Genomic DNA, 24,761 nt, shown 5'->3' with positions numbered 1-24,761 from the left:
AAAGCTATGTTACTGACGTTGAGTGGTTTTAAATTCTGATATGGATTTTACTGCTTCTTGCTTTTCATTTGATACTGTATATTCTTTTCTGTAGAATTTCAATCAATAAATAAAAAACATTAGATTTCGTTCCTATTAGACTTATTCAATTTCAGATGCAATTAACAAAATGGTCTGAGAAGAAACTATAATAGTCACAAAAAGCTTAATCATGTAATTTTCCTCTTGATTTACTGATTAACTTTGTGGCAAGCTCCTGCCAGTGTCAAATCTTAACCTAGTAGTATATTCTTAGTGATAGGAAGCTACCTCCCATGTTTGTCGAAGCCCCAGTGACAAATTCAATACAGTGACTTATGCACAGAGATGCTGACTCAGTGTTCTTGCATATACTTGGGGGGGGGGGAGGGGAGAGTAAGTTTCTTTGTAGAACTTTGTTACATAAGAAGCCCTTGAAGACATTTTGGTTTCTGTACATTCCTCTCTTTTCAGTAAACTGATAAACTTGACTTGACCTATCTCAGACTATGAAATGTGTAATATCAAGATTTTGCCCACATACTGGCCTCAATGTTGCATATTAGTACAGTAGCAAACCATTGGAAGAAAAAGACATGCTAACATGAAAAACACATTTTATTGCACTTAAGTTATAAGAAAATAAAATTTCTAAGTGAATCAAACCATAGACACAATCCCTTTAAAGGTTGTTTTCCTCCATCATGTCAGGTTGTTACATAACTAAAATTAACCAACTGGAATCTGATTGTTTTCAATCAGACTATAAATAAAACAAAACAAAAAAGGGAGGAAAAACAAGATCGCCTAGGATACAGTGTTAAACCACTTTCACAGTTCAGCTTGAGTTGTGGCTCTTGGAGAATGAGGCAAACCATTTGACTTTTTCTTTTTTGTTTGCATGTACATCTTTATTACAAAAACGTAATAGTTTTTGCACTGTGTCAGTTCCTTGCAGCAATAACTGTAACAGTTGTTTTTCTCAATACTGTAAAACACTAAGACTGACCAGCAATTTTATTTTTGTATTTATATTTTTAAAATTTGTCAGTTTTATTATGCATGTTCATTCCATTCACCACAGCCCTCACAAAGAAAAAAGTTTCCCCACAGAACAGGCTGCAATAGCTTTGTTCTAAGGAATGTGTTTTAATTTTTGCCCAGAAAAAAGAAAATAAGCTTTGCACACACACTCAATTCTTTACTTGCAGGCAAACTTCACTCTTAATTGTCTGAAACTTTTTAACTCTCAGCCTCTTAGAGGCACAGTTGGCTCAAGTTTCAGTGGCAAAAAGTCTTTTTCTGTAACCAAACTAGAGCAAATTTGGAATTCAGTCTGGGACTAAAACGTCACAGCAGAAAAAAAATTAAAAAACAAGAAATAATTTGCTTTACTTTCTTTCATTTAGCAGCATAAATAAGTTTGGCCACTGGGAATACAGTACAGGGGTGGGACAACAATCCCATACTTGAAGACCTACTTCTAGCACCAGCATTGAGAGTTAAATCCATTCAAGAACTCTCAGAACCCAGGACAACTTGCCACCTCAGAGCAACATATGCATTGTAGAGTGTAGATGAAAGCAACAGTAAATAGAGTAACAGAGGCTAATACTGTGATTGACATTGGCAATGGCTGGCAAAAAAAAAAAAGCTCTGATAAAACTGTACAAAAACAATTCACAGTAAGATTTTAGCTTTTCCACACCAGGATTTGATTTTGTCGTTGCCACGGATGCTCGCAACTTTGAAAGTCATCCAGTAACGGATGTTATGCAGCAACTTTCTAGATCTCTGTGGTAAAATAACAGGTTAGCAAGAATTGTAACAACTTTTTAACCTCCACTCTGCTCAATGAGCACTTAGAGGAAAATAAAGAAATAATTGCACCTGGTTTGATTTAGAAAGTCTTATATTTGCAAAGCTGCCCCAGTCAAAAGTGAAGCTTTTTATGTGATGAGACAGCAAATGCCTCTCTTGTCAGTTACAGTTTGTCATCTCGCAGTCTCCTCCTTCATAGTCTGTAGGTCTTTAGGATCTGTTGCCCCAAGCCAACATCCTGCACCACCAAGGACAAGGGATGATTTTTTTTTTTTTTTTTTTCAGGGGGAGGGAAGGGAAACATCGTCTACACATTTGGACAAATTCATTTTTTTGCCCTTCACTTCATATCCACATCAAAGTCCAACACCAGCAGCTTTGTTTCCTCAGTTCCATTTCGGCTTCCAACCGCACACACTAGCTTTGTGTTGGAGGCTCTGATCCGCCACACAACGCCTCCACTTCCCCCACTCTCCAATGTGACTAGATTTCGGATAAATTCACCCGTTTTCAAGTCCCAAAGTTTTACAGTCCCATCATCTGAGCTGGTAATTACAAAGTTCTTGTTGAACTGTAAACAGGTCACAGCGCTCTGATGCTTGTTAGGACCTACAATAGTAAAACCAAAAGAATTTTGCTTGTGGTTAGAAAGGAGTGTAAGGGGTTACCATGTTTAGATATATTTGTATGCAAGGTAAATCAAATATTTAACATACACAAAAGCCTCATTCTGTGTTTTCAAAGGACTAGTACAGATATTGAAAAATCCCCATCCTCACAGTTGTCTGTTATTACTGTAACAAACACTGGGGCAAGTGTGTAGTCTCATCTGATTCATCAAAATGAACTTACCTAGTAGAAGGAAGTGATCACAGAATAAGTAATTATTACTCCCACCCCTTTGGGAAGAAAGGGTGGTCTGGTTCCTAGGTCATTGCTAAACCTTGATTGCACGAAATGGTGCTGTTGCTCAAGCGTTAATCTAATTTAAAATCCCTTCTGGTGGAATGTTACAGAACCCCCACAGACAAAACTCCAGTTGAAGTCATAGTTAAATATTAACTCAAATAACAAAACTCTTTTTCTTTGCATGTCTTTTTTCCCTTAAGCCATCCCATAGTAATTGTCCTTTAAAAGGTCAGAGCTTGTTTTGTCCAATAATTAAGCAGTGCAGGATGCTTTTTAGTGAAGTGGGTTTTCTCCCAGAACCAGGGCTGGCAGGCAAAAGCCAGGGAAAGATATTACAAAAGACTTGCTTAGGAAAATAAGTGAATGTGTATACATGTGCACAGCGACAGTCAAAATGAAAACTAAAATCTGTCTTTTTCCTGTTTTTAAATGGAGGATATGTTTTCCATTCATTTTTCTTGATTTATTGTAACAGACAGTGTTCACTGCCTTCCAACCCAATTAGTCTGGAGGCTTTGGAATGTCCAAGTGACCTAAATAACTAAGTTGACTGGCTGATTTGAGATGCCATTTCCTACATATTTTTGTGGTTTATTAGTCTAACATACAGATAGCAAATTTCTATCAGAACAGCTGTCTTTCCATAATAGGCAAATGATTTTAGATTTAATTATATAAAAAGGTTTATTCACAGAAAGATAATTTCACAAATACAAAAAATAGTACAGCTGTCACCATGGCCAACTTTTGAGCATTAAATGATCAGCAGTTGTTTTCCTTGCATATAGGTTATTTTTTATTTTTAAATGCTGGTTGGAATCTTTTCCCTTTCCAGAATGGTGCATTAAACAACACTGTACATTTAAAACACAGCTTGACTTGACCTAAAATTGAAACAATCTCCCCAAAGCTAATTTTGTCCTCTAGCAATATATGGGAAGTAGAAATGCTCAGATTTAACAGATATGAACAAGTACTTTGATATTAAGTTTACTATTTCAACAGCACTCAGCACTGAAGCAATTGGTAAATTGAGGACTGACCTACACTAATTTTGCACCAGCCTTTTAGTATTTTGAATGAATGTGTTTATATTTGGATAGTATAAGCTCACCTTGCAATGTCTGTAAACACTGTCCTGTTTTGATATCCCAGATTTTGACTGTTGAATCTGCATTCCCAGACACAAGAATATTGTCTTTCAGTTCCATTCCACTTGTTAATGACTGGTGGCCCGTTAATGTGTGAATGCAGTTTCCCGTCTCCACATCCCAAACTCGGATTGAAGTGTCGAGAGATCCACTCACTACATGGATGCCATCAAACTAAAAAAAAGGTAAACATTACAAGCAATTGTATTAAGCTCTTATCATTCACAATATGAAAAAAACATTAAGCATGCTACTTGCATTTACTTCAGAGTTTCACAAAATAAGACAGTATACAGTATGACCTTGCACTATCCCCTACACTAGGAAATTACATTATGGTACAACACATTAACTAACAATGTTAAATACAACTTAGAACTCAGTGCAAAGCCTTATGTTTAACATGGCCCTATCATTAACCACGCGCACCTGATGCTATCAGGATAATTTCCTAGTGTAGACAAGGCCTATGGAGTTCTGCATTCAACACCTACAGATCTTAATCTTGACTAAGGAGAAAAGTACATACTGATAGACACTTTACTTTGACCCTCTCTTTGAATAGTACTATACATAGCTAAAAATTCAAGCAAACAGAACAGAAAATATTTGAGTGGTTTCTGATATTTCAAGCAACTGCGAAGAGTTTTAAAGGATCTTCTGCCTTCCGTGTCAACCTCCTTATCCAAAAAACATTTGTGGAATTATTTCATTTGATCAAATCAACAACTTCACTCTATGTAACATCTATCCACAGTATCAAAGCAAAAAGTTAATACAAGCACTTTGTCAGCTAAAACCAAGAGCTAGTGGTGGTGATCAGATAGTGAATACTGCACCTAAATCATCAATTAAGAAAGAATATGAATTTAAACCTTTTTGAAAAAAATTTAATGCGTTATACATCAGTGGTTCTGAGGACTCTTTCTGTAAGGACTAGCATTTTACATATGCTGTCTAGTCCACTATCATCTATGGGCTAGGTTCACAAACGTGACATAGACTCAGCATTGCAATGCTAACTATACTAGGTGCTCTGAGGTCTACTGGAATCTACAGCTGTGACATAGGTACCCAGGCTTCTAATACCGTGCACAGGAAAAGTTAGGTACCTAAGAATGGGATCAACAAAAGCCAGCAAGAAGCCACCAGAGAGAGGGGTGTGGCTTAAGTCTAGGTTGGAGGGAGACATCTATCACCGCTTGGAATTCTCAGCCATGAACGCTTTCTCATAAACATCATAAAACCACACACCACAACCAGGAGGTGATAGTGCTGCCCTCTTACAACCTGTAGCCCACTGGTTACAGCGCTCAGCCAAGATGTGGTAGATCCCTCCCTCTGCCTGATTTGGAGCAGAGATTTGAGTCCATATCTCAACTCTTAGGAGAGTGTCCTAACCACTGGGCTTTGGGATAGTTTGAGATGGGGTTCTCAAACAGTTCTACTTTGTACAAATAGTCATTAGAACAGGGATCTCCCACATTTACAGGTGAATGCTCTAACCTCTGTAGAGTCACTCTCTCTTTCTGGCCCCATGTTAAGTTAAGGAACAGAATGTGTTTATTAGAAAACAAGTATATTCAAAATGACTTATGAAATCCTCCAGTCTCTCAGTTACTGAACCACACTTCCTGTGCTACAGACCAGCCTAGCAGACATGCGATTTCTTGTTTTTAATTATATTTACCAATTTAAAAAAAAAAGTTTGAGCAAGTATTAGCCTCAGGCCTTTGTAACAGTAGAGGGTTAGGCACACTACCAACCCCCCAGTTCGCCAGCCAGAATGCCATTCCCAGTTCTCCATCTGCTGTCCTGTATGACTGTGGTGCCAGCAAGCCCTAGCACAAAATAAATCCCTAAATGCCTTCTCAGATTCTGGAAGTTGTTTCAGCTCTGCAGAGACTTTTTCAGGGTAGGTGAAAAGGTAGAGGAGGATCCACAACAGGTCTTCAACTACAAACTTTTACTGCATCGCTATGTTGGTGAGGGGTGTGATGAGATGTGATTTGTGACCAACATAGCTGTGCTGGCAAAGCCCCTAGTGCAGAGTCAGTTATTATGGCAAAACAGCACTTCTGCTGGAGTGGGGGTGGAGATGTGACTGGAATAAACTATGCCGGCAAAAGTATCCACACTAGGAATGCTTTGCTGATACACTTTACTGGGCTGGTACAGCTACACCAGCAAAACCTTCCAAATGTAGACGTGGCCTCTAGCATAGGTAAGCGGGGAGCTGATCAGAACCCTTCACTAACAGCCATTAAAATCCTAGGTCCACACACAAATATAAAGCACTGTTTTTGTTTTTAATAACAATTCGTGAAGTATTGCTAGTCAGGAACCCAACAGTTGTATACTGAAAGGGATAACATGCAAACTAACCCCTTATGTTTCAATAAATGCAATTTCTAGAGGACACACAAAATCTCCTTTCAAACATCAGAGTAAGAAAAAATTCAATCATACAAAGCTGCCAAAAGTTACTTGTTTTTTTGTAAATATCAGAAGCAGCTTGCTCTCTCCTTTTTGTGGCTATATGTCTTTTCAGCATTTATTTACTAAGGCTAGGTCTATACTACCCGCCTGAATCGGCGGGTAGAAATCGACCTCTCGGGGATCGATTTATCGCGTCCCGTCGGAACGCGACAATCGATCCCTGAATCTACGCTCTTACTCCACCAGCGGAGGTGGTAGTAAGCGCCGCTGACAGAAAGCCGCAGAGGTCGATTTTGCCGCCGTCCTCACAACGGGGTAAGTTGGCTGCGATACGTCGAATTCAGCTACGCTATTCACGTAGCTGAATTTGCGTATCTTAAATCGACTCCCCCCTGTAGTGTAGATGTACCCTCAGTAAGTTCTTCTTTAGTTTGGAGTAAGAGAGACAAGCTCTGGTTTAATTTTAAAGATGAACACTACAGTTTTTTGGGGGTGGTAGTAATTTTTTCATGGCTGTAAAATATTCCACATGAAGAAGCACATGAATGTTCCAGCTACTGCAGCATAGATTGAACTAGTCTAATGCTACCCTATATACCTTAGCACTATGTTCCTTCTCTAAGATTAAAATTCTAGACTACTATATACATGAACTTTCAGATTATCAAAGGGACATTACTTTTGGTTAACTTAGTATGGACTTAGCGCCTCAGTTGCTGATAAGCTATGAAAAACAGGGACACTGAAAACAAGAATATTCACAGCAAAAGAAAAAATAATGTACAATAAACAACGGTGATTTAAAAAAAAATCTTATTAATTCATACAGTGGTAGCTCTCAGAGACCCAAACTAGGATTTGGCTCCCATTCTAAATTAAGACAAGATATGTAGCAAGAGGAGGGAGGGAGGGAGGATGAGGGTAACCTGAATCTCTCCGTATTTTCTAGGACTGCATCTGCAGATTAATAAGTATCCACAATTTTAGTAGTTTAACAATAAAGGTGGTGTATCCAAGGGAATCTAGAGCACTAGATGCAAATTGCTTACCTGTAATGAATAGACTCTATTAGTATGCCCTTGCAGTGTGTGTAGACAGGTTTCAGTCTCTGGATCCCATACTTTGACCATAAAATCATATGCTCCACTAACAACCCTCCTGCCATCATACTGAACACACCGGACTGCAGCTACATGTCCCATCAGAACATGTAAACATTGGCCTGTCTCTATGTCCCAAACTCTCAGCGTGGCATCTCGAGACCCACTGACAACTCTGGTGAAACACAAACAAAAACTACACTTAGCATATAAACTTCCATGTTATTTGTATCATGTATGCTAAAGCAGGAAGACTGATATATCAACCTTTTGTGCATAAAGCAGTTAAACTGAACTTATTTCTCTGGAAGGCGAGGTGGCCTGAGTACTAGTCCGCCTGTTTCCGAAGAGCTGGCTTGGCTTCACATTTTATTCAGGTTGAAAGTTAAAGCATGTTAGGTCCCACCCTGTTCATCATCACAACACCAAACTATTTGGTGTGATTGGCAGTCAGTATTTAAGAGGAGAGATGCAGACTTGAATAACAAGATATTGCAGGGCAAGACTGAGGTGGGTTGGGAGAGCTGTATGTGACAGATTACATACCACCTACTTTTACATATGGTTAGCTCAAGCCAGTAATATAGTCTTGCTTTAATGAGCACTACACTTACCCAGTATTTATTATTTATTTTTAAAACCCTCTTTGAAGGTTTTTCTTCATTATGCAACATTTATGTCACTTGATTTGTATAGTACATATCAGTTTTTAAAATGTTTTGAACCTACTGAAACTGGAACCATAAATAGTAATGAAGATTACTGTAATTCCATTAACTATCTGGGCAGAAAAACCTTAGTTTTCTTAGAAGGAAAAGAAGGGATAAATAGCCAAGACAACATTCTAGACACAATGCAAAGCTTTAAAACAAATTACAACATCTCAGCCAAAGTCTCTTATTGATATACTATTGTTGAAATGAAATGACAGTGTAAAAGAAATTTAAATAAAATATATTCATGTCCAAAGACATTTTTAAAAAGGTAATTTTAAAATAGGTAAAGGTTTACAACAAAATGGACAAAAATAAGTTAAAAACAAGGACAGTTTGTTATGTAGCATAGCAGAATGGACCACATCAATAACTGAAACAACTTTGAAAGAAAGTTATAGGTAACTATTTGACTGTATATGGAGAGGTTTATGTCGTTTGTACTTTGGTTAATTCTCTCACACCTTTTCTTCGTGCAGTCAGCTGCTCTTTTCACTTCATGCTGAGTGTATAAATTTTAGTAATATTTTTACTGAATAGTATAGCTTTTGTATTGCACAGACCTTTACTGTTTTAGGACTACTTAATGAAATTTTAGGTGCATTTTCCTTTAAAAAAACAACAACACACAAAATAAGAGGCAAAAAAGATATCTAATTTTAAGTAAACATTTACCTTTTTTCATGGAGATGCATACAACGCACAGTAGAAGTGTGTCCATATAAAGTATGAATACATTCTCCAGTCTCTGCGTTCCATACTTTAAGTGTTCGGTCTGTAGATCCACTAATAATGATATTGTCCCTCATTTGTGATGACCAGACTCCACCTGTGTGTCCAACTAGTGTTCTTAAACACTGAAAAATATTTTGTATAGTTAGTAAGGTGAAAGAAATTTAATCAGTTCATATGAGGCCAGAACACTGTGATCATATAGTCTGACCTCTTGTATAATACAGGCCATCGGATGTCTCTGAATTTAATTGCTATTTGAACTCGAGCATCAATTTTGCAAAAACATCCAATATTGATCTAAAACTTTCCAGTGATGGAGGATGCATCACAACACTTGGAAAGTTTTTTCTAATGGTTAATTACCCTCAATGGGGCAAGGACAATTTTTAAATACTGGCACAACATTAGCTTTTTCCCCCGTGTTCCAAGGCTTACTGAAAATCAGCATTAATAATCCAAAGAGCGCCTCAACCAAATATTTTAAAACTCTTGGATGCAAATTTCTGGACCTGCTGATTAAAAGATGTCTAACTTTATTACATCCTCCTGAGTAATTGCTGGAATGGAAAGTATTTCATCATTAGACTTTATAAATCCATCATCTGGTTCCCCCAAATACAGAACAGATATTTATTGAACATTTAGGCTTTTCAGTATTATTGACTGTTCTATCATTTCCATCTAATAATGGACCAATAACATTGTTAGGATTCCTTTTCTTCCTAATGTACTTAAACAGCTCCTTAACTCTGCTCGCCACAGACTTCTTGTGTCCTTCTACCTCCCTTATCAATTTTTTACATTTCCTAGCTTCAATTTATATTCATTGATATCAACTTCCCCTTTTCCATTCATATATATTTTTATTTTAATAGCTGCTTTCATTTCCCCTCTAAGCCAGTTTGTTTCTTAATCAGTGTTGTTTCCTTTCTTGATTGTGGCTTTTTGGGCACCAAGTAAAATGTTGTTGAACAGTTCCCAATTATTCACGTTTTTCTGTTTAAATTCTTTCCCATGTGTTTTGGCTCAGAATTGTTTTCAGCTTTGTGAAATTGGCTTTTTCAAAGCAGTAAGAACATATTTTACTGGTTTGGACTTTATTCTGTTTGTACATAACAAATACGATCAAGTCATGGTCACTTGCATATAAGCGACCACTAAATTTTTCATTCTGTGAGCAATTTCTCTTTTTCAGTCAGGATGAGGTCAAATACAGAATTCTTCCATACTGGATGCAACACTTTCTGAATATTCTGTAAGGTTTGGTGTAAACATCTCTCATATAAAGATGTTTTAATTATTAGATAAGATGTTCCTGAGAACTTAAAACTGCTGAGAAGTCTTCCTGTCATGTTTAATTTCATATATTCAGTGGCACATTATATTTTTGAGGAGGAAGAATGTACAAAACACATGTTTTTCATTAAAGAATAACTCCATCCTGTCCTTTTTGATGAAAGAATGTTAAAATTGCACGGTGGTTTCTTTCATGAACTAGGCTTAGTGAAGGGAAGCCAGCTGAATTGGGTGTGGCTGCCTGCATACCACATTTTATTTTGTTCTTCCCTTAGTAGTTACAATCCAGTCAACGCTCTTCGAGGCATACAAAGACAGAAACTAAAACCTTTAAATACATCTAAGACTAATATTACAATGTGGATATCTTTTATATCTTAAGCTTGCCACTATCAATATTTGGGCTGTTGAAATTAGAAGATACTCTGTTGCTAGAATAAAGAGAAATAAATAGTCTAAGGCTATTTATAGCCAATAAAAAAAAACATTTGAAAAACTTAAAAACCATATAAATAAATGTGGAAGCCACAAGCATTAGCCAGAAACAAGATCCATGTGAATAAAGTCAGGATGAATTAACCTATAGGGAAGATAACGTAGTATGTGTCTAAATTTTCTGTAATCAATGTCAAAAATGACTCCACAAGAATAGAGCAGCAGCCAAGAGAACAAGGATATATGCCAATGGTAACATGAACAGCATTATAATTTCACATCAAGGTGACTTTCATAAAATAGACATATTTCGGAGTAGAGAAAGATTGCCCAAATATTTTTTAATATTCTATCTTTGTTTTGCATCAGACAGCAATAAAGGCAAAGATATAAGATGTTCTGGGAAACAGGATAAATTAGTTACACACTTTTAAGCTTGCTACTACTATGCCAATGGTCCATTTCATGGGATCTTAACAGCAATTACCAACTTACCTTGCCTGTAACTGCTGACCAAACTTTCAATGTGTTGTCATCAGAACCACTGACTATTCGGTTACCACAGAATTGTAGACATGTGATTACATGATCATCATGTCCTTTGAGCACCTGACAATAAAGAATGTGTGTTGCAATGTAAGCCAAAAGAGTAGAAGAAAATCAGAATCAGAATGGTGTACATCAGCAAGAAGCGTGTATAAATTACTGCAACTAGATTAAAAATTGAATCATCATCAGTCCTTATGGTTCAGATCTATTTTATTACTAGCTGGAGTCAGGAAGACATTTTCTTGATATAAAATGTCATCCATGATATAGCATTGCATAGCTGACCAGGTGCATTAACACTATTTTTACCCTTCTTCTAAAATAATTGAGATAGATCATTGCTAAAACTAGGATAACACGTTGGATAGACCACTGTATTCTAAAAAATAATTTTAAAAACATCAAATAAAATCTTTAAAAGCATGAGAATAATTTAATGGAAAATATTTTACCTATGAACAAAAAATTTGCTTCTGTTATCCAATGCATTTTTTTTATTTTTATGAACTAGTCTTAATGTGTATTTATATTCTTAACCACCCCACTCCTCCTGATCTACTGGGTACCAGATACTATCCAAAATAAGAACTATAGAAACCTTTACGTTATGAAGAAACAAAAGTTAGTTTGGCTGAATGAGAAGAAAATATGTATTTCCATGTTTGTGGATTTGAATGTCATTTTTCAAAAATGGCATTTTCAGTGTTTGATTATGGAAAACTGCAACAGATTATTTTTACTACAGTACAGTAAAGATCAATTACATCAGAACATGCAAATTAAACAAGGAATTTACTATTTAAAAATATCTGAATACTTTTCAAAATGTCTATTGATATGAAATGGGAAGCTTGGTAATGTCTGGGGCTACCATTTTAATAATTACAGCATAGCATGATATGACAAAAAATGCAGAACTGTTGCCAGAAACACACAGAAAGTTGCAGTCAGATATTCAGATAGTAGGAGATTTTCTCAGCTTTTTAGGTAACTCCTGTATTGTTGTGTTTGTTTAGTTTTCTGGTCTACTATACAAAAATTAAGAGAAGTCACAGAATTTCTCTAAAAAGACTGGAGTAAGTCTCTGGCTGTTCTTTATGTATAAAGGGGAGCCAGAGACACAATCAGACTTGATGATATGACTGCTACATTATTGCATAAATAAAGCACATTATGATACTATAATCTAGTATCAATATCATTAAAATGTGGGCATACCCTGCTAATGTTATCAGGCTGAAATGAAACAATTTTCATCTATATTATAGTACTTCATTTTTATTTTCAAAGGCAATGAAATCTTAAAAAGGTATGGTACTTTACTTTTAAAAAGTTATAAAAATGTATGTAAAAATAAGACAAAATGAAAACAAATATCTGAATTTATGTAATAGTTTCATATCACAATCTAAAAATACCTTAAACACACGATTAACTTCATGCATAAGTATTCCTATTGAAGTGAATGGGAGTACTTTCATGTGTAAAGTTAAGTATCAGTATAAACGTTCCCAGGATTGGGGCCTCAGTGAAAATGTTGTTGCATGGTGCCACTAGTAGGATTTAACTCTACAAGCAGCAACTATATTTTGATTTTCTGATATGGTGCTGGAGTAAGGTATACAAACCCTACAAAGGAGAGGAAGAGGTTAAGGAGTTGATCTGGTCTCAGATGGCCTTGCCCCACCATACTTATAAAGCCTGCACAGACTGGATGCACTTAAAAAGGGAAGCAGAGTATCTTTGTACCAGGCAGACAGTGGAGGTAAGTTGATCTGAGCTCTTGGGAAAGAATTTATAGGAGCTCTTGCTGCCTGAGGCCTGTCTACTGTGGCCTGACCAAGCCTGCAAAGGGACTGGTGATGCTTCGAAGATTAGAAATTTTATCTTACATTCAATATTTTGCTTTATCCTGTGGAAAGAGAGGGGACTTAGTAGGAAGTGATCCCGCAAGGAAGCTGCATAATGCACCAGGATGCAGGATTTAGCTGCCTACCACTGGGGCCACTGGAGTGGGTGGGCCCAGGCTCTCCTACAAACCCTTAGAAGGACAACTACAGATGTTCCCCTTTACAGATGCTCAGACGTTTTCATTTGGCTTAAAACAGGATAGGTAGAAACATACATAAATTTCTGCACTTTCTTCTTCTGGTTTAATTATTTTTAAGATAAAAATTGGCACAAAGGGGTTTAACACCCTCTTTTCCAGTTATTTTAGATGTCAAAAATGATTTAGTTTAGTCCAAAACAAAACTAACAGCTGACAGGCTGATCCTACTTAATTCTTGACATGTACATAGTTCAGAAATGGTTACCTTAGGAGATTTAAGTTCTCCTCGCCGCCAGTTAGTATCAATTCTGTGCTGTCTGATATAAGCACTTTTCCATGGGCTATGTATGAAGCCTGGTTTTATTACTTTCCTTCTCTTGATATGCAATGGTTCGTCAATCCCTAAAATTAATTTAAAAGTAAAAAAAAGAATAAAATCTTGTCAATTCCACCAAACATCAACCTCTCTTCACCCCCAAACTTAATATATTATGGTGACATAATCACCTTCTCACCAAATACTGTTCCAACTTCATTTGTTGTCCTGTGCTTCAGGGATGTCATCCTGCCCTCCTCCCTATACTAGATCTTTTTCCTTTTCTTTAGAACTACCACTATTGTATAATTGGTCCTTTTTCATATTTTTGCTGAAGGCTTTTCAGCTTTGGTTCATCCTTTCTACCAATGAATATCTTATGTTTCTGTCTGTAGCCCACTTGCCTTCTTTATACATCTTTTCCCGCTGGTTCATCTAATTATTAGCTTCAATCTTGGTCGTTGCCAGTACATGGATGATTCCCACTTCTCCATCCTTCTCAAATCATTCTCTGGTACCTATATTTGCCAGTCTTGACTAAATTGTACTTTCAAATTACTGAGGGCTTCAAAGTCTGAAATAAATTTTCTGTGAAAAGAGTTCCCTCTCCTGTGTCATCCCTTCTGACATTTTTAATTACACATACTTGGTTTCCAAGCCTAAGAAGTTACAGAATCATTCTTGAACCCCCAATCTTTCATCTTTCTTTTCTCAATACTGTCATAAGAACAAGACAAGAATATATCTTTATTTTGGCTCTGTCTTCAGTGAAACCTTTAAAGACAGGGATTGTCAAAGGAGGTTAACGGGATAAGAGAACTCCCACTCCAATAGGATTTGGCACCTTGCTACCTTAGGTGCCTTTAAAAATTACAGATTGATTCATACGTTAGTCTGTTTAGTGCCCTTTTATTGATTTCTCCTAAAGCCCTACTCTCTAAATTTCAGGGAAGGCTGGTTGTCTGTGTATGTCTCTCCAAGGTCCAGGGCCAGAGCATTGTAGTTATGTCACTTCGACATGCTAGGAAGAAAGAATGGTTACTTACTTTGTACACAGTTAGTGGAGTTCTTTGAGACATGTGGTCCCTAGCTGTATTCCACTCTAGGTTTGCATGTGCTCCATGTGCCTGACACCAAAAGAATTTGCTAGCAGTGTCTGTTGGTCCATCCCTTGCCTCATTGTGCTCTGAACTGAGGGCATAGGCGATACCAGTCAGCTTTGTGTACTTGGGGAACCAGGGCACAGTATCCAGCCTGTCTGACTCATGAAGAACACTCCCCCACCCCCCAGCCTCTGCTTGAACCAAAATCGATCAGAGAAAAAGACTTGCAGAGAGCAGTGACGGGTTGTGGGAGACATACCTAGACCCCTCCTGACAAGGGTGATAGGATTAAGGCAACTCCCCTAGCCTCATCTGCATCAAAGATGGGACAGGGATGCATCTCTGTTAGCATACAGAATCAAGAAGAGATTACAAGGCAAGAATCGCACTTAACTCTGGGACCAGAAAAGCAGGGAAGCACTGGATACTGGGGGATCTCTGCTCCAGATGTTAATGAACCTATGCCTGCACACACCCAGCTCAGCAGTTATCAGGCTAATTTTAGTAATGAATCCTTGATTGATATCCAAAATACCGAAGCTGCCTAACTGCATTGTGAGCTCCCTGGAAGGAACACCACCCATAGCCAAGAGTGATCAGCTCCTATTGTCTAGCCTTAGTCATCAGTTTTCCCATAAACAAATCTAGTGTTCTCCTTTGAACCATTGTTGTTTCCCTACAAAAAAACCCTACCCACACTCCAGTAAGTGGTCTGATTCATGGATCCAAACGCTGCATCAGTTCCACTGGGACTCCATCTTCTCCTAACTGATCGTGCCGGAGGCTCTGCCTGTCTCCAGCACTCAGGACCCTGAGCTACCACCATCACCTGGGAACCAGTTTAAGCTTCCTGGAGTGGTGAGATCCCTCTCTGTCTGTTTTCTTTTCTACCTCAGGTATAACTTTCTAACCCTGACTTGTTTTATCAGGTATGGGTTTCTATATATGACTTTTGTAACCTTTAATAATGTAACTTATGTTGGTTTAGGCTCTTCTTGTGTAGTTATCATGGTTATTTGATAAATAACTTTTATGGTTAAGCTGGTTGCTTCCCTCTCTCTCTCACTGAACTTTACTCTTTTGTGTTTTTGGCTTCCCCCATTTACTCTGTAGCAACGCTTCTCTTACCTAAGCTAAAGATCCCTGTAGCGCCCAATAATACTATGGGGTTTGCTCATCAAGTGGGTTATTACCAGTACAATTGTAATATGAAAGTGGGGATAGGGACTTGCTGAACCTGTGACATACCAGGGCGGCAGCTTGAAAGTGCTGCTTGACCCAGACTGCTCGGGCTTACTCTATTCCGGTGAGGTACCTGTGGTATATAAGGGTGGCAGCTTGAAAGTGCTGCTTGATCCAGCCCACTGAGTCCAGGGACATATAAGGGGTCAGCTTGAAAGTGCTGATTGACCTGGTCCACTCAGACTTGCTCTGTTAATATGTGTGTTCATCCATTTCCGGGCTGGAGGAACCTAGCCCTGGGGAACATAGGTCCTGCAGGATAGCTCCATTGGGAGGGGACTTGCAGAAGGGAGAAGTAGAACTCCATATGAAAACACAAGTGACACAAGCAGTACATTGATAGAATTACAGAACACTCCTCCTCTCCCGCAGAAGAGTAACCCTAATAAATGAGCATACCCCAAAGTAACGGGCAAATCTGGTATCATAAGTGATGACCATGGATTGACCGCCTCACCAGTTCTTTCTCTACTGCAAATAACCATAGGTTAAGGCTCACAATAGAAGGAAGGATGTCAGGTAGTGGAACACAGATAAGGACTACTCATCTCTAAGAACTCCAGTTACTGTACAAGGTATGTAACTTTTCTTTCTTCTTTGAATTAGGGTTCCTATACGTATTCCACTCTAGATGACTCACATGCTGTATTAACTCAGGAGAAGGGTCCAAAAGAACCCTTTCTGTACTACAGATTGAAGGACTGTTCTGCCAAAAGATGTGGCTGCTGTAGAGAGTTGCAATGTACTGTTTTGTGGAGGCATGATCAGAGAGCCTTGTGTTGCTGCTTTACAGATCTGCTGAACAGGGATATCTCAAAGTGAAGCTTCTGATGAAGTGGGCCTTCACTCCTTGAGGGAGAGAGGTGGCTATTAACTCATAACACAGCAGGATGCAGGCTCAAATCCATTTTGAGTCCCTCTGTGAAGATACGGCTTCCCCCTCATCTGTTCACAAAGATGACAAACATTTTAAGAGATTTCTAAGAAGGTTTTGTCCTTTGTAAGTAGAATGCCAATGAGCTATGGACACCCAGAGTGCAGTGTCATGTTCTTTCTAGTGGCATGTGGCTTCAGGCAGAAAACAGGCAAATATATGACCTGAGTTAGGTGAAATTTCAAGATTACTGTGGGGATGGATTTGGGCTGTAATCTTAAGGAAACTGTACCAATGGAAGACTGTAAAGATAAGTCTGCCACGAGGGCCTCCAGTTCACCTATTCTCCTGGCTGAGGTGAGTGCAACCAGGAAGGCATTCTTCACAGATAGGATAGAAGATGATGGGGTTCAAACAGAGCCTTTGTCCATATCAAAGGGATTAGGTTGAGGTCCCACATCAGCGTCGATTTTGGTATTGTCATAGGATGGGTGAAGATCAAACACTTGTCACCAGGGGATGAAAGGTGCTAGCTTCCAAGTGCACCCAAAGAAGGCTGAGAAAGAGACTTGAATTTTTTTAATGAGAGGGGGTAATCCAAAATAGTAGAGATTTCAGCATCTTCTAGGAGTATCAGACGATGCTGTAGAAAATGTCTTCCATTTTGCTGTATAGCATCTCCTTGTGGAATCTTTCATACTGTTGCTAAAGATGGATTGTACAGCTTTGAACACAACTCTTCTCTTAATTTTATAACATTTTAATTTTTTTAATCAAAATGTCATATTATACCAAGTCAACCGCCTTACAGAATCTAAGCATGTTACATCAACATATGGCTATTAGCCAGGATGGGCAGGGATGGTATCCATAGCCTCTGTTTGCTAGAAGCTGGGAATGTTCTTATGTTCTAACACTGTTACTTTTGTGTACCAAACTTGTAACCTCATTAAAAAAAAATCAGCATAGTTCGACAAGATCTATTTTCCATAAATTCACATTGATTGGCATTAATTATATTACCCTCCTTTAATTCTTGATGAATTAACTCCTATATTAGCTGCTCCACTATCTTACCCAGGAGAGAGATCAGACTGACAGGCCCAAATTTTACCTGGCTCATCCTGTTCACCTTTTTAAAATATCAGTACAACATTAGCTTTCTTCCAGTGTTCCAAGACTTACTGAGAATCAACATTAATGGTCTAGAAAACTCCTCAGAGGAGCGCTTTTAAAACTCTTCGAGGCATGTTAGCTGGAGCTGCTGATTTAAAAATGTCTATCTTTAGTAGCTGCTGTTTAACATCCTCCTGAGATACTAGTGAAAGGGAAAATATGTCGTCATATGATATGACTGGGTTATCTGTGTTTTTCCCACTTCTGCGTTTTCTGCATTATTATTGAGCTTACGAGGGACTCAAAAAGGTAATGCCATTTTTGATAGAGTGCCACTCCCGTTTCTTAAATGGATTATGACCATTGATTTTAGCATTGTAATCACACGAATCATCCCACCAGGTTTCATTAACGCCAACTAAATTGAATTCATGATCATAAATGAGCAATTCTAATTCCTCTTGTTACCCAGGCTTCCTGCACTGGTGTATAGGCAATTAAAGAATTTCTTCTCTTCATGTCCTTTGGTTCCCTGGATTGATTTTGTTCTCAACATCTCAATTTTGTGCTAAACCAGTACTCATATTTCCTCTTTTTACCGTTCTCTTTTGTTATTAGTTTAATGCCCTCCTAACTTCTCTAGCCATTCTGTCCCTGAGGAGGCTGGTTTCCCTTCTATTGAGGTGGAGGACATCTGAACTATACAAGTCCTCTCTCCCCACAGAAGGTGGACCAAATGTTCTACAAAATTAAACCCATTCACCCTATATCACGTCACTTCCAGAATCTTCTACCTTCTGTCTTCCTTCAGTCCTGGGACAGAAAGGATCTCAGGGAAAATCACTTGGATGTTCTTTTCCTGAAGTCAGTTATCATCTGCCGTGATATCACGCAACAGTGTCATTATTGCCAGTTTGAACCATCCATCATCCATGGATCCTTGCCCATTGACTTCAAAAGCCTATGCAGTCTTAGAATTACATTTCGTGTCTTGGCTCCAGGAAGAAAACACACCATTCTGTTGTCTGTCCATCTGTCCTTTGCAGAATGTTCTTTGAATTCTTCTGGGTATTGAATCCTCAACAAGAATTGTCTGTCTCCCTTAGACAGCTGGAGATGTTTGTGGGCAAGCTTGGTTTCTTACGGGTTGGGCCAAGCTGCCATCCACAGGTATGTTCCATACATCCCTCCATTCCCTTGGATCAGCTGGATCTTCAGAGATATCTTCCACAGTTCCTTGTCAAGAACTTGGTATTGATTGGAAACTTCTAGCTGTGTGGAATTCCTCCTGGTCCTCTTCTCTCTGGTGGCCATCGCTTACCCATCATTGTCTGTGTAGAATGTTGCCATGACTTCTTGCCCCTTATGAACTGCTAGGCCTCCTCTCTGACTTCTTCTCCCTCTGACTCCTTGCTGGCCAGCTTCTTTCTTCTTTGAACCTGGCATGCTGATGTTTCCTGAATGTGGCTGTCTAGAAACTTCTCAGCTTCTCTGATTTTCAATAATGTCTCTACTTGCACTCCATTCCAAGGCTCTTCTCCTCCAGCACGCCACCAACTTGCACTTAATGCACAGGAAGTCCCTTCTGGCTTCAGGAAGAAAAGAAAACATGGCACATCCACTGTAGGTCATCTCCATTGCTGGCCATCTTGAAATCACATGTAGTAGCAAACCTGCAAGGAAAGCCTCTCACACACTCTCTATACTCCCTCATTAGCTTCTTCTGTTCATACCTCTTGAGTTTGCCTAGCAAGTTTCCCTGATTATACCATCTCTGCCCCACACCATCAGAGAGCAAGGCACCAACAAACAGACCTGTGTCAACTGCCTACACAGGGGCCCATAGTCCAGCCTCCATAATCTATACCCAGAAGACAAAAAGTCAAACCACTTCACATATGAACATATAAGGTCCAAATAAATGGGGGCAGCCAACTAAATTAGTTTGTGAGAGAGCTGGACAGATTTATGAGTGTGTTTATATGACAGGGTTGCCTGTGATGGTGAGAGGCAGAGCTCAGCAAACTTGGTGTCCACTTCTGGTTTAGGTCTTATGCTCCTAAAAGCTCATGTTTCAGGGTTTCAGCTGTCCACATTCAGGGGTCAGAAAGGTATTCCATCTCACTCCCCTCCCTATGGATTTTTTTTAAATCTCCTTCCTCCAGGATTGGCATGGCTGGAGGTGGGACGTTGGACAGTGAGGGATAGGGCTCTGAGATAGCACCAAGCATTCTCTCTCAGGTTGTTGGCTGGCTGGTTCTTGCTCATGTGCTCAGGTCTAACTGGTTGCCATATGTGGAGTTGGGAAGGAGTTTTCCCTAGGTCAGATTGGCAGTGACCTTGGGGTTTTGGGGTTGTTGTGGTTTTTTTTTTTTTTTTTTTTGGCCACCTTCTGCAATGTGTTAGTGATCACTTGCCAAGATCATCATTAAACATTTCCCTTCTATTGCGGGGGACTTGGGCACTGGTGCACCTCTATCCCTTCTATTCTCTAGGTACGTGTCACAGGCAGTCTCCTGTGATCTGCAATATTTGTCTAAGTTTGGTTGTTGGACTCAGTGGGCTGATGCAGGGTGATGTTGGCGGCCTGTAAGATACAGGAAGTCACATTAGATGATCTGGTGGTCCCCTTCTGGCCTTAAGCTCTATGACTCTATAATGGCAGGAACTGTTTACAGGTTTTGTGCATTATACACAGCTCCAGAAGGTTTATGCGAAGGTGGGATTCTTGGTGGGTCCAGATACTTTGTGCCACATGGTCGTCCAGCTAAGTTCTCCATTCTGGTAGGAAGCATTTGTGATCAGTCTTTTTGTGGTTGGGGGAGGGAAAAGGAAATGCTACACAGCCTGTTTCTCACTTCTCAGGAGAGAGAAGCCTGAGTTTTGTGGGGAGGAGAGGCCAGTTTGTCAGACTGTGCTTTTTTGGCCTATAAGCATCAAAGGTGAAGCTCTGCAAAGGTGTCATGTAGGCATACGAGGCCATGTGACCTAAGAGGATTAGACAACTTTGAACTGTCATCTGGTGGCTCCACTGATGCTGCATGATGAGATCCTGTCTGAGAATCTGTCCTGAGGTAGGGATGTCTTGGCACTGTTTGAATCTAAGGTTGCCCCAATAAGGTCTGTAGTCAGTGTGGGAACTAAAATTTACTTTTCTACCTTTATTTGGAGACTGAGTAGGGACTGTCTGGTTTCCCGTACTTCATGTAGAGATCTCCCATGAGTAACAAGTCCTTAAGGTAGGGGAACACTGAAGAACCCTTACAGTGGAGATGGGCTGTCACTAGCAATAGCACTTTAGTGAATACATTCAGTGCTGGTGAGAGGCTGAAGGGGAGCATTCTGCATTGGTAGTGGTCCAGGTCCTTGGTGAATCTCGGGAATCTCCCGCGTACATGATAAATGTCTATGTGGAAATAACTGTCCTTTAAATCAAGAGCTGAGTCCAGGATGATCATTCTGAATGTCAGAATGCAGATAAAAACATTTAATTGTCTGACAGCTAGTATCAACCTCTTTTCTTCTTGGAGATGAGGAAATATCTTGAGTAAAACCCTTTTCTCCTATGCTGAAGAGGTACCAGTTCTGTGGCTCCCAGATGGAGTAGGTGGTCTACTTCTTGTCGGAGAATCCTCTTGTGGGACGGGGGTGGTCTGTGGAGAGGGACAGGGGGAGGGAAAGGAACTCAACTATGTATCCATTGGTGTTAATCTCCAGAACACAGATGTCAGATGTTATCAGATGCCAAGCCTGGAGGAAAAAAAAAAAAAAGGCAGGCAGCCACCAAATGGGGCACAGGAAGGATCGTAGTGGGGCCTCATCATTGCAGGCCATTAGGAATCTTCAGAGCCTGTACTCACAGACTTGACAGGTTCAGCTTGGGAAGAACCAGCAGATGCTGCACTTGGAGGGGACATAAAGCTTCCCTAAAGCAGGAGAGGTGTTTGTTGTCGTTGTCACTGACTGAAAAGTCCAGGTGCAGGACACACAATTCTTGAAACCTGGACCCTGGACATAATAACTAGGCACCCCCTACGGAGAAGAGCTTTGGTGGAGTGGGGGAACCCCTAACCCTAAACTACTAAAAACTACACTTAAAAACTATTTACACATAAGAACAAGCTTGAAGAAGAAAAATGCTAGCTAATACCGTGGACACAGAGGGGTTCTGTCTCAGACCATGGGTGGTAAAAAGAAATGGAAAGGCAGTTGGTCCAAGTCAAACCTTCATGCCTTTGTTTTAAAGCATGAGGAAATGCAGGCACGGACCAATGGACACTGCTAGCAGAAAGCTTCCAGTCTCAGGTGCATGGATCATACAGACACTTAGGCTAGGTCTACACTACCCGCCTGAATCGGCGGGTAGAAATCGACCTCTCGGGGATCGATTTATCGCGTCCTGTCGGGACACGACAATCGATCCCCTAATTGACGCTCTTACTCCACCAGCAGAGGTGGGAGTAAGCGCCGTCGACAGGAAGCCATGGAGGTTGATTTTGCCGTGGTCCTCACAGCGGGGTAAGTCGGCTGCGATACGTCGAATTCAGCTATGCTATTCACGTAGCTGAATTTGCGTATCTTAAATCGACTCCCCCCTGTAGTGTAGATGTAGCCTTAGAGTGGAATATGCACAAGGACCACGACTCAAAGGAGGACTGCATCCATGTGCTCCATCCCTACACTGGCTTCCTATTCATACAAGTAAAAATAGATCTACATTTTTTTCAAACTCTCCAAGGTCTTGCTGTTTTCTCTCCGACCCTATACAAATCTATTATCTTGCCTATTTCACGGTGCTCTTCTTTGACTCTTCACAGGGATTCTGCCACACCACTGTAGGCTGCACCCTCTTTTGTTTATAGAAACTCTGCCTCTACCTGAGCCATTAAATTACCACTTTTCTTCAAGTCTGACTTTGAAACCTCCCTGTTCACTGAGCCTACAATTGGCACTAGACCACACTGATCTCACTTTTTTTCCTACTTACTACATCATTCTATTCTCCCCTTGTTACTGCAAGAATACTCACGTGTACCTTTATCAATTTCACAATTCAGTGCCTTTTGCTCTCACTGTACATCACTTTCCCTTTGTTTGCATGAGTCACTGTACCCAAACTGTTTAAAGCATTCTTTCTATTCTCCTGGTAACTGTAAAGTATTCTGTGGTAGTTTGTATGAAAATTAACTCTAAATTGCAAAAATAATTTAATAGTATATATACTATACCAAATGGATACAGCATATATAGGTATTTATACTACATATAAACTTTTTATAGATATAATGTTAACATTTAACTGTAGTTTATTTTAAAATATTACATTAAATATTTTCTACCTCTGCTTCAAAGATACTTATTACAGAGGTCAAGCAATAGTAACAAATTCACACTCAACTGAATTCCTTTCTAAAAATTTTAAGCTTCTTACATAAATGAAGATGAACACCCACAGCTGCTTCTACCACTATGTTAGCATTTTTCCTGAGCCTTACCCTCCTCCTTGCATTTCTCTCTCCACAAAAGGTTATCCTCAGCCAGAATTCTCCAATAACGGCATGTCTGTGCTGCCTGTAGAAGGTCCTTGGGTTCCAGGAATGAAAGCACATATAGTGCTAACTGTAAAGAGGTAGGAGATTAATCTCTGTCATTCACAGAATACAGAGATTGAGATGCAGACAGTCAAAATAGATGTATTAAAACAATAAATTGAAATATCAAACAGGTCCAGAAGTATTAGAAAGCTACAGTACATTCCTATAGGAGCAAAGTACTGCTAGACAAAATAGTTTTAATAATACCTGAGATCCATGAAAAAATGTCACCTGGGAAATATTTTCTTTAAAAGAAACGAGGTGCCAGGTGGGACCATTGACTATTGAGTGTAAGACCTATATAATAAAACTAAGTTATGCAAATTATAAGTTATCAGAAACTAGAGATGATTAGTTTGTGGTATATTATAATATTTGATCATTTAATTAATATTCAGCCCAAAGCAAGGTTATTGTGAGAAATGGATTTGACAGTGCAAAGAACAGTGGATATTTGCGGGACCAGTGAAAAAAATATGCTTCCTAAATAAAAGTTAGCAAGCAGTAAAAACTGAAGTCTAATTAAAAATGCACAATAAAACATTCACACAGAACACCAAGCTAAACAAATGACCAAGACACAGTTTTGTGATTCCTTAGTAAATTTACAAAGTAAGTTTCTGTAGTAGAAACAGTTTGTGCCAATAGAAACAAATGAACAAACAATGAATTTCAAAACAGATACTGGGTTGAGTGCAATGTTATCACAGCAAACATACAAAAATATAGTGATTGTCCCAACTGTGAAATTGAAAACTGAGCTTGTTTCATATAGTAAGCATAAGATGACCCCATGGAATAAATTATCTTGCCATGCTTATATGCCATTCTGCAGAGCTTAAATAGTGGAACAGTTAAGTTCCATGTGCGCTTGAGTTGAAAAACAGTGTGCAAATGCAGTTGATCAAACAGGTATATAACCTATTTACTGAACAGAATGCAAAAATATTCTTTAATTTTACAAGATGTTTTATGGACTTCTAGGGTGCATAAGGGATATAATACATTATATTAATGTAGATTGTAGATTTCAGTATCTTTATGTGCTACATTTTAAAATTCCTATTAAGTACTAAGAAATAAAGTAGAATTTGAACTTAGCTAGATGGTAACATTAGAGGTTATTGAGTTAATTTAGGCACCAGCTGGCTGGATTAAACCAAATGGTGACCAAAATAAAACTAGACAGCTACATACAACCTGCTCTACTGTCATATATTATACAAACTCCTGAACATCAGTCCTGGACGAGCAACAGAAGACATCTAAAACAAAATCAAGGACATCAGTCCTCAGTTTC

At 39.1% G+C, this 24,761-nt stretch overlaps 1 protein-coding gene across 7 annotated transcripts in view; it reads right to left on the bottom strand.

The window, feature by feature from the left end:
• Nucleotides 1–618: 618 nt before the first annotated feature.
• FBXW7 (F-box and WD repeat domain containing 7) overlaps nucleotides 619–24,761 on the bottom strand; it is a 296,926-nt gene continuing 272,783 nt past the window's right edge. For all 7 annotated transcript variants that reach the window (XM_054029535.1, XM_054029538.1, XM_054029537.1 and 4 more), the window contains 7 exons: nucleotides 23,363–23,486; nucleotides 13,482–13,618; nucleotides 11,113–11,226; nucleotides 8,827–9,008; nucleotides 7,388–7,613; nucleotides 3,863–4,073; nucleotides 619–2,448 (listed from right to left, as the gene is read on the bottom strand). In XM_054029535.1, the coding sequence (XP_053885510.1) occupies nucleotides 2,180–2,448; nucleotides 3,863–4,073; nucleotides 7,388–7,613; nucleotides 8,827–9,008; nucleotides 11,113–11,226; nucleotides 13,482–13,618; nucleotides 23,363–23,486 (1,263 nt within the window). In that variant the 3' untranslated portion in view covers nucleotides 619–2,179. The remainder of the gene's footprint in view (nucleotides 2,449–3,862; nucleotides 4,074–7,387; nucleotides 7,614–8,826; nucleotides 9,009–11,112; nucleotides 11,227–13,481; nucleotides 13,619–23,362; nucleotides 23,487–24,761) is intronic.

Source organism: Malaclemys terrapin, chromosome 5 (genome assembly GCF_027887155.1).
Source record: "Malaclemys terrapin pileata isolate rMalTer1 chromosome 5, rMalTer1.hap1, whole genome shotgun sequence".
Lineage (NCBI taxonomy): Eukaryota > Metazoa > Chordata > Testudines > Emydidae > Malaclemys > Malaclemys terrapin.
This window is presented reverse-complemented; position numbering and strand designations above follow the sequence as displayed.